Source organism: Anarhichas minor, unplaced genomic scaffold (assembly GCF_050575085.1).
Source record: "Anarhichas minor isolate MPS153535 unplaced genomic scaffold, ASM5057508v1 ptg000020l, whole genome shotgun sequence".
Classification (NCBI taxonomy): domain Eukaryota; kingdom Metazoa; phylum Chordata; class Actinopteri; order Perciformes; family Anarhichadidae; genus Anarhichas; species Anarhichas minor.
This window is the reverse complement of record NW_027466466.1, coordinates 1,336,280-1,346,863: the sequence shown is the minus strand read 5'-3', so window position 1 is coordinate 1,346,863 and position 10,584 is coordinate 1,336,280. Positions and strand designations below refer to the sequence as shown.

The 10,584-nt window shown below is 42.3% G+C and overlaps 1 protein-coding gene across 1 annotated transcript; it reads right to left on the bottom strand.

The window, feature by feature from the left end:
* Positions 1-4,053: 4,053 nt before the first annotated feature.
* On the bottom strand, positions 4,054-9,198 carry pex10 (peroxisomal biogenesis factor 10). Its single transcript, XM_076095404.1, has 6 exons — positions 8,808-9,198; positions 8,096-8,176; positions 7,606-8,006; positions 6,940-7,106; positions 6,072-6,207; positions 4,054-4,374 (listed from the first exon to the last, which is right to left on the bottom strand). Exons 1-6 carry the CDS (start codon positions 8,917-8,919, stop codon positions 4,306-4,308), a joined length of 966 nt encoding a protein of 321 aa, XP_075951519.1. The 5' UTR covers positions 8,920-9,198; the 3' UTR covers positions 4,054-4,305.
* Between the last annotated feature and the right edge of the window lie 1,386 nt (positions 9,199-10,584).

The window sequence follows — 10,584 nt, the reverse complement described above, 5'->3', positions numbered from 1 at the left end:
TGGCAGCATCTGCTTCCTCTGCCAGCCATGCTCTCCGAGGAGGGGGAAAACCTGATTATCCGAAATGACAGCAGTGTAAGTGAACTGGCTGCTTGTCAACAGGACAGAAAAATTGCCACCTGAGTGTGTTGGGACTGACTGTTTGGATACAAACACTTTTGAGTGCTGGCAGCTGGTCTGGGCCGAGAGAAGGCTCCAGAAAATCATTAATGTGTTGAGTTTAGCTGCTAACGCTCCTTTAAAGAGCATCTGCTTGGTTTTTAGCAGGGTGTGCTGACTGCACATACTTGTTTGCCTTTAGCAAAGTCTAATCTTTACACACAGTCTCTCTTCTGTTCTGCATTAAAAAGTTTCTCGCAGGTTTCCGTGGATCCTGGTTATACCTGGACCCTGGTCCTGCCTCCTGTCGTGGTTCTGTCGTATGCATTGAATGTGTTGAAACTCTGTTATGTTGTTCATTCTGTCCACATGACATCTATCACACTTCTGTCCCTCCTGATAGAGGATCCTCCTCTGTTGCTCTCCCTCAGGTTTCTCCCTCTTTTCTCCCCGTTAAAGGGTTTAAAGGGTCCTGGGACAGAGGATGTCACATGTGTACATATTGTAAAGCCTTCTGAGGCAAATTTGTAATTTGTGATTTTGGGTTATACAAAAATAAATTGAATTGAAGTTGTTGACGATATATAATGTTTTGCTAAATGACACCGCAGTGTTGCTTCTGACATCATTTTTTTGTCTTAATTTGTTGTTTTTTTGTGTTTTTTTACTGGAGCACTATTGTCATTTGATACAATACATTCATCAACATCTGAAAAGGACGCGTGGGGATTAAGAGCAGTGGACTTTGAGACGATCACTGCTCCACGGCCGACCAACCAGCCAGACCTGCCGGACCAAACGCCACCAAACTGCCCCATGGAGGAGAGCCGAGATGGAAGCTAAGCTAAACCAGCTAGGACCTACGGCTGCTCCACTACCCAGCATGTTTCTGGCTGTCTGATGTCGGCCATATTATCTGCCCAGAGAATAGTTTTTGTTGCTGCTCTTTACATTCCTTATGATGGAAAAGAATGCACTACAGGAATATACTGTTTTAGTTTAGTTTGTCATGTGTTTGCTGTGTTGCAAATGGGCTACAACTGACTTTCGTTGTGCATCACTGTGTTGCATAATGACAATAAATGACCCTGGAATCCTTGAAAAAGTTGAACGTAGTTACCAATTCTTTTGACATTGGTCTTGGAGCCCCCGGTGTTCGTAGCTCTGCTTGTTTCCTCGGGCAATCAAGCTATTTCTCGTCCACTAGAACCTGCATTCCCAACCAATGGTATATTTCTAAACAGATATCTTCCTTTACGCCATTTATTTCATTCGCTCTGTCATATCTTTTTGATTTGTTCCTTAATCACCACTTTAGCTTCCTTATATTTACATTAATGTTATTTCTCCCACTCTTCAAAGCCCTTTTTGCTGCTTTATCCGCCTTCTCATTGCCATCGACTCCAACATGGGCAGGGACCCACACAACATCAACAGCCACCCGCATTTGATGGATTCTGAATAGTGATTGTGTCACAGTTCAGCTCCACACCCTCCTCACTCTACCTGTCACTCTCTCCTCATCAGTCTAACTCCCTTCACCTGTTCACTCACCTGCCTCTGATCACTAATCAAGCCACTATATACACTCCTGCCTCTCAAAGACAGAGATTGCCAGATTGTTCTTTGCTATTCAATGCCAGACTGTCCAGTGCTTTATCCCGGACTGATTTCCTGTTGTTGGCCCTTCCTGCCCCTGATCGATCCGTCTCGCCTGACTCCCGGAAAACTCACCAGCCTTTTGTTCCTGACCTGGAATCATTCTGCCTGTTGTTTCTGCTGCTCTGCCAGAGACTTTGCTGTAACACTCTGTACCTGTTGAGTTTACATTAAAAGCCAATGGTTCCTGGAATCCTGTGTGCTGCAATTGGGTCCATACACAACCCGTTACAGATTGAAGTATTTCATACAGTAAATCCTCTCTACTTCTGGAGTTGCAAAATTTCAAACTCGTTAACACTGCACATGAGTCTGATGCTATCACCACTCTCTCTGGCCTGACATCCTCTACCCACTGTAAGGCAATAACTATGGCCATCATCTCACATGCTAACACAGATAAATCATCACTGAGTCTCTTCCTACACTCAACATTGAATTCTGGGATTACTGCTGCTGCTAAAGGTCTTTAGATGCATCTGTAAATAATTGTAGTAATTCTTTCTGATGTATGACTTGAAGTTCTCAGTTTCCCCCACGTTCATCTCTCATCAGTTCAAGGAGGCGAAGATCAGTTTCAGGCTGTGGCAGTAACCAAAGAGGAATAGCTGGCAGAACCACAGTTGGAGAATAACTCCGATCCAGTAAACCCAACTCACTAGCCTTCTTCTTAACAACCCAACCAAAACTCTTTGTTGGCTTTTTTTCCATGTTCCCAGCATGGCTCAATAGCACTTATTGTTGGATGGTTGTTATGTACTGACCCAATGTCATTATGATCTGGATTATTCTCAACTCTAATGGCATATCCCCCATTTCTCCCTGTAATGCTGGCACAGATGCTGTTTTAAAGGCCCTACATATCCTTAATGCTTGTATTACATCCAGTTTTCCCAAACAGGTTTTAGATACTGACTTATATGCCACACAGCCAGAGTCTAGAACTGATCTTATCAGACCTATACTGTGTGTGTGTGTATATATATGTATATATATGGCTTTCAAAGCAGACCTGTCAGCTCCCGACTCTGTTCCCACCAAGCATCTCACTACATTTAAAACTTTTTCGCCCTGACTGGAGGCACCTGGGCCCGGTGCTCTCAAAGTATAAAGCTCTGCCTTTCTGGCAACGAGGCGGCACGTTCTTCACCACCGTGCATTGTTGTTGCATGACGTGGAATAAACGACTTACTTTTGCCATCCGTCTGCATCTCCCTCTCTTGTGTCATGGCTTCAGAGCCAGGTCGGACATCTCCAAACAGCAGACAGTTTGAGACTGCAGCTGGTGAACATAGTGGCCAGAACCTCTTTTCTGACATATGAAAAACGTGTGCTGATGATCCTCTACCTTAGACAGTGCAGGTCAGAACACTTGACATTACAAGACACAACAGGATGACGAGAGCTGTTCTGTGATGAGGGTTCAGGGAGGTAAAAGGTCTCCGGAGATATTTGGAGCCTGATGCAGATTTACAAACGATAAGCCTGTCTGGATGTCAGGTTTGTAGACGTCCAAGAGGAAGAAGCAGCTCCTCGTTAGTGTCGACAATGCTCTGATGTCCTACCGATGGACCCACTGCAACTCTCAGAAGGACAAAAATACATGAAGATCCATTTTGGTAAATGATCAAATGGTAATTATATCAAATCAAACTACAGAATATAGCAACCACACAAGATTTGTACATTACATGCTTTCAATAAATACATATTTAAAGAAGCATGAAGGAAAACTCTTCAAATGATACAACAAAAGTGTTGTTCAGTAACAATAAAACAGGTCTACCTCTTAATGACGATGTGTTAATACGTGTTATACCACAATTCTGAAATGTTTTCTCCTTTTGCCCAGTAAAACCTTGAAATATTACTATGTTAAAGTGACTAATGCCTACCAATAATTAACTCCTGAGTACAGCCTACAAACTGGTATGTTTTTGCTATATTGGAGAGAAATATCAGGTAAAGTTTCAACCACTTTATGCTGCACTTGAACCCTAGACGAATTACCAGCCAGTCCAGTCAGCTTGCACATGAACAGATCATTCAAAGATTTTGATAGAAAATACGAAACTACAAAGTCTATCAAATACATTTATAAGAAATACTGCCCAACCTGACTAGATCACTTTGTCTTCCATCATTTAACAGTGGGCAGTTTCTCTACCAGGCAGTGAATGATCAGAAACAGCAGTAATCTGTACATTTGATATACTTTAGATGATCAATTCTGTAAGAGAACTACACCTAATAATCATTCTCATATTAAAGTATTCAAACAACCTCATAAACAGATATTTGGAGATTTCCCACATTTTATTAGCATCAGTATAAGTTTTAATTTAATTAAAAGTGATATTTACAAGATTCGACTGATACAATCCAACATTTTATTGAACATGGCCCGATGACCATGAGACCATGTTAAAGGCACTTCAGCATCGGCTTCACTTCTCAGACCCGTTGGTTGACGCTTGGTCTCCACATGTTCCAGAGGGTCAGCCTGCCAGGACAGATGTTGAGTGTGTGGTTTCAGGCTCAGTGGCTCTAGCTGTAGTTCCTCAGGTACACCAGTCTGTGAGGCTGGAACTTCTCCCGACACAGGGGGCACTCTGCCTGAGGGACGTCCAACACAAACACACGTGTGACATTTGTGTGCAAAAAAAAAAATCAGGGTTGTTGCTCATGATTGACATTTGCCAGACTGATATAAATATTTGATTTAATTCCTTTAAAAGATACTCTTGAATATCTTCAGTTTAAAGAAAATGTATAAAACGATTCAAGCTGCTTTTTTGGGGGAATATCATTTTGAAGATGGCAGTTTGGTTTTTACATCACATGTAACATTATTGTAATGTATTGTCTTACTGATTACTCTAATTGCATGTTTGCAGCTGGAAATATTTATTTTTCTCTGTCACATGAAACTGTTTATATTATTGCAGCCTACATTCAGGGAAAGTTGAAGCAGAAAGTATCAGCACACTATTACAGACTAGAGAGGCTTCGATCCATCGGCCGCCCAACGCAACCAGCCTGTTTCCAGCCGACCCGCCACCACGAGAAGGCAGACTGAATGAAATGAGAAGCAGGAGATATGAGATGTGGATCACATGGATCTTAACGGTTGAAATACTGGAGGTCGTGGTTCAGAACGGCTCGTTTAATAAACTCACTGATATAAGCACACGTTTCACTGAGATCCTCCTGAACTCTTGAGCCGCTATATCACCACTCCATTCTTGGCTGAACACACAGAGCAGTGTGCAGAGAGCTCATTCACCGGAACATAGCCAAGTGTCAATTTACAAGTTATGGAATTAATGTTAATTAGCAACATCTGAGATAATCTACTGCTGCTGATGAAAGGTGATCCTTTTGAAAGTAATGTTTGTTTGGTGCAAATCTGACACTTTCAGTATTCAACCTGTAGAGAGAAATGTAGCCCGACTTTCAAAGGCCGTTTCATCTATGGGACAATATAGGATCATATTTTACGCATAAAATAAATAGAAAAAACAATAAATTGATTGTGGTGAATTTCTATTATAAGGATTATGATGAATATTCTCAAAGGAGTGACCTGAATATGCTATCTAGCTCGTTATCATGTAGAAAGATGAATAATAGAATATGTTGTGCAGACTGCACATCATTTATTGTTTTAATGTTTGTTGTGAGTTCACTTTATTGTTGCCACCTGCAGCTTGTGATACATTGTTCTGACACATGGCACTTATATGCTTTTATATCAACCTGTTCATTTAAATCAAAATTAAACTTTATCACCAATAAAAAAGGGAAATAATTTGATTGTATGTTTCGTTCATTAAATGAAATGTATATTTATGAGAAAGAGTATGAAGACGTTATCACCAATGAACACTCTTACAATGCTGCTATCTCTATATATTCATCCTTCTCTCTGCTGGGCAGCATTAGGATTCACTTAGAAAAGATGTGTCCTTTCTGTGATGCAATACAAGGATTTGTTTCTTAACTAAATGCATGTATCTTTTAGTGGCCTATAAAAAATATTATATTCATTTTTGATGATCAGGGTGATATCTAGAGCATTTATACTTGGCCAGGATACTGGTGACATGAAATATTCATAAGGTCCCATGCATAGTTTCATTATGCCGAGCGTACAGAGTGTTAACATCCTCTTACTGTTGATCACCTGATACAAACAATAAGAAACAGAAAGCTTCTTGGAAATTCCTTCTCAAAACGTGATCCCTTTCAAATCGGACACAAAAGGTTTCAGTGAGTAGCAACAAGATGCAAAGTCCTGACATGAGCCTGACCTTGGTGTTGCACCACTCTGTGATGCACTCCCAGCAGAAGAGGTGTCCACAGGGGGTGGAGGTGGAGTGTCTCCTCTCCTCCAGGCAGAGGATGCAGCTGGCTGCTCTGGGGCCAGATCTGTGTGTGCGCTGAGGACTGGAGACAGACGGGTCGAGGAGTTCAGCACTAAAACTCAAGTCATGCGTTTCATTCTTTTTACTGCTACACAACTCTTTAATGACAAAGAAACAGTCCAGCAGGTTTTTAGAGATGGTCGATGTAATATCGGCATCCGCCATCTGTTCACGAATCACTCGCTGAGGTGCTTGACCTAAAGAAATGATCGGACGATAATTTAGGGATCGGAAACCAGAACCGATTCTACTCTGCGTCTGATGTCGTTAGGCAAACACTCTCCTCCTCTTTAACACTCTTTTGTGTATATGTGTCTACATGCAGGAATGTATATGTACATATATATGTTTCGATATGTACTCACTACTAGCTGAAATATTAGTACTAATATTACTGCTATTATTCTTATGTCCCTTTTTTGAGGTCATATGTTAGGGACTGTTCTATTTTGCTTGAAATGTAAAAATAAAAAGTTCAAAAAATAAATACTAACGAAACACTGTTCACTTTAACCCCGAAATATCTAACTGAGCTCTAAAATTCTGCCCTGACATAAAGACCAGATGAAGATGAGACCCTTCGATCTGGACCCTGCTCCTGTACCTGAGGCGCCTGTACCTGAGGCGCCTGTACCTGAGGCGCCTGTACCTGAGGCGCCTGTACCTGAGACTCCTGCACCTGAGACTCCTGCACCTGAGACTCCTGCACCTGAGACTCCTGTACCTGAGACTCCTGTACCTGAGACTCCTGTACCTGAGACTCCTGTAGAGCTTCCACTCCTGCCTGGCTCTCTGTTTCTGTCTGAAGCTGTTGAGCTGCAGACACACGGTGACGAGCAGCTGGAGGAGGGACAGCGCCCCCAGCAGCCTGTAGCTGCTCCTGATGGTCCCGTCGTCGCTGCTGAGGCCCATCGCACGCAGCTACACACACGGGATAGAAGAGGATTTACTAGCACACATTTTGGAAGAATATTAGACTGTTAGTTTTAGCTAGGTGTCCCTAATAACTGGCAACTCAGTATATTTTGACGTGGCAAAAAAATCATTACTGTTATTCATTACTGTGTGTCCCAGCAGGCAGCTCAACCCATGATAAACTCAATAACTAACTACCTTCTAACATGGTTAGGAAATATATGACAAAATGCTAAGAGTTTGGGAAAATCTGCAGATTTACTGTATGACATTGACATGCCTGAGCTTGTCGCGGTCTTCTTAATCTTTTGACATGATTATATGTATGCACATTGTCCCTGTGGTCAAGTACCTACTCAAGTGATGGCGGAACATTGCAATAGTCGATAAAGATCGGATTAAATGGGCACTTGTGTGTCACAAGTGTGTAACTGAAATGTCTAACTAAAATAAAAACATGTAAATAGTATTTTTATATAACACATCACAAAAACCAATCCCCTACATAGCTGATACCAGCCGCCCTCTTGGACAGGTGATAGAAAGAGCCGCTGATGTAGAACAGAGTGGCGTGGAGTCGGTGTAGGAGGGTCAGACCCTGGTGGACGACGAACACGGCCGGCACGCACGCTCTCCTCTGGGGCTCCGACAGCAGCCCCACCGCCCTCTGCATCCACCTCCTCAGCCACAACTCCAGGCTCCACCACGGCCGCTGCCCGCCACCGCTGTGCCTCTCCTGCCCGCATTCCAGCTCGTTCTCCAGGCACACCAGGACCTTGTCCACGAGGTAAGGGAAGTAGGCGTGGCAGAGGACAAAGAGACCCCGCCTGGCCCGGGAGGGGACCCGACGCTTAGTGGGGTCCACCTGCACGATGTTGACGTACTCCTCGCCCAGGGTCTGGTAACCTACAAGTAATAATTAACTCTTCATAAGACAGCTGATTAAACGTACATGAAGTTAAGACAGATTTCATGTTGGTTTGGTCAGTAACTACCTGAGAATGTCGTTAAACCATAGTATGCGATGTCGGACAGCAGCTCTATCTCTTTCCTCCAGTCCAGCCATCTTTTGGATCCTACAGAAAGAAACATTGAGAACAAGTGCTGGATTGAATACACAGACCACAGCTATACAGCTTCAGACTGACATACTACAGAAGGTTGTATTTCGATGATATCCGGTTCATCTTTTGCTTGTAAACAGTAACGTTAGTAAGTGAATTGAATAAACCCTTCGGGAAACAATAGTGTGAGACGGAGCAGACATACTGCATTAGGGTTTGGGTCTCACAAAGATCAACGCATGCGCAGAGGTAATTAACTACGTTCATACATTCACTACGTCCAATACGTTTTAATTTACGTAGCCTTACCTGTTCGAACCAATGCATGACCTTTTTTAGTAATCAGGAGCTTTTACTCTTCAACTCTGTATTTACACAATGACAAAACAGAGTTTATCTGAATAGATACCAGTTGTTAAAAACATTTTGGGCCATTATTTCTACAGTTTAAAGTCCACTGAAACACTGCGTGGACAGCAGGAGCCATGTTAACGTTAACTGAGTAGATAACGTTACTGACCGGTGTATTCAATGTAAGAAGAGACCGCACCTAGGTAGCTCTAAAGCTAACGTGACATGTTAAAGTGAAGTAAGCTAGCTGCAGAAGACGAATGCTACTTTCCAGCGTGTTGAACAAACTCACCAGCGAGTGTTTGAAAGGCTTCGTTGGCGTTGTTTCTCAGGAAGGTTTGATAATATTCGTCCTTCTGAATGGACCGAATCAACTGGGACTGGTTTGCGGGAGCGAGCGACATTGTAAGCTAACAGAAATCTAACGTTAGTTTTTACTGGACAGTACGCTGAATGCTAGACTGTCAAACGTTCAAGATGCCACTGGGCTGCGAAAAGTACACAGCAAGAGAAGCAGCACACCGACAACTACAAGCTAACTGTCTTGTGTCCGTGGTGCGACACTCAGTCCTGATACAGTGCATGGTCGGAATATGCATTAATACTCCCTATTTATGACTGTTACGGTTTCATGCAGCTAACTCCAACATTTTCTATGTTAATCCAGAAAACAAATAGGAAGTTGATGCCCTGAAAACACACTAAACAGGCTGATAATGAAGCGCATAAATCACAGTGCCACCTACTGGCGGGAGGAGGCATTACAGGCTCACTCTCAACTAGAAACAGTGGTTTGCAGGACTTGGTGAGAACTCCCTTTTAACTTTTGGATATGAATAGAAGTGGAACTTTGGTGTCATTATCAATCTTAGTGCTTTACTTAATACATATTGTAATGTTTCTGTTGTCTTCATAGCAATGTTGGTTGTTTTTATTGTGATTGTAGTAGGGCTGCCCCCTCTTAGTCGATTAGTTGACTAATCAATACATTTTGTCCTATCGACTAAGATTTCTTTAGTTGATTTGTCATTTTGTTATGCTTTTCTCATGCTGAATGACTTGTTTCCAATAAACTTATGAAAACATCTCTGGTAAACACACAATTTGAAGTGGTACTTTTTTTGGATGATTCTTTGTGGAGAACCTCAGCTGTACAGATCTGTGGATTAAATCAACTAATCGATTGGTCAATCAAGTCGTAGGATTGTTAGTTGACAAAGAATTTCTCTGCCTGAGTACAGCCCTATCATCTAGCCCATTAGATGCAATTTTCCATTACCACTGGGGTTTTATTCTGAGGTCATAAGACAGGCCTTTGTGTAAAAATACCATATTAAGAACAATGTAATTCAGCCACAAGTAACAAGAAAACACCGTCAGGCTCATATCCAGGGTTTTAAAGGTCACACGTTCCTCCAACACAACTGTTTTCAACCAGAAATCAAAACAAAGGTCTCAAAATGATTTTTTTTGATTTTATTTATTAAGTTTAATCATACTATGTGCACTTTTTATTTCCCAACATGAAGGTTGCTGATTAAATGGTTAAGTGTTGCACATTTGATGGATTATAAATGTGCAGGCAGTATAACAACACAACCCTTATGAATATCCTAACTCATGACTAATATCCATGCAGGCTATGCAAATATCATGACATCATTTTAATTGTGTTGCTGCTACAAACACACTTATAAGAACCACTGTGCAAGTTGCTACAAGGCGCTCTTGTACCTGTGTAAGTAGGTTAGGTATACTCATTCATTCATTCACTTCACAACTCAGGCAGCTCTGCTGGGATCTGCCCGGAAAGTCGTAGAACCAGTTTTCTTTGTCTCTGCAGTGCATGCTCCCAGAGCCAGCCAGGTATACTATAACCACTACGGAGAACATCCCATTATAAGCCCACTGCTATCCTTTTACAGTGACAACCGTATCAACAGTCCGTCTCACCAGGAAGCTGAACTTTGCTCCCAGTGAGGAGGAGGAGCGGGGCTTTTCATGTTTCCTCTTAAGTTGGGAGCTACTTGTAACTTGTTGCAGATGGGAGGTGGACAGGGAGCACTCTG

What these genes read in the sequence shown, in the direction of transcription:
- pex10 (XM_076095404.1), bottom strand. Translation starts at nt 8,919, where the DNA reads ATGTCGCTCGCTCCCGCAAACCAGTCCCAGTTGATTCGGTCCATTCAG. An exon ending in AGCCTTTCAAACACTCGCTG is followed by an intron (nt 8,177 to 8,807) that starts GTGAGTTTGTTC and finishes TTCTTTCTGTAG; the next exon opens with GATCCAAAAGATGGCTGGAC. An exon ending in TGGTTTAACGACATTCTCAG is followed by an intron (nt 8,007 to 8,095) that starts GTAGTTACTGAC and finishes TATTACTTGTAG; the next exon opens with GTTACCAGACCCTGGGCGAG.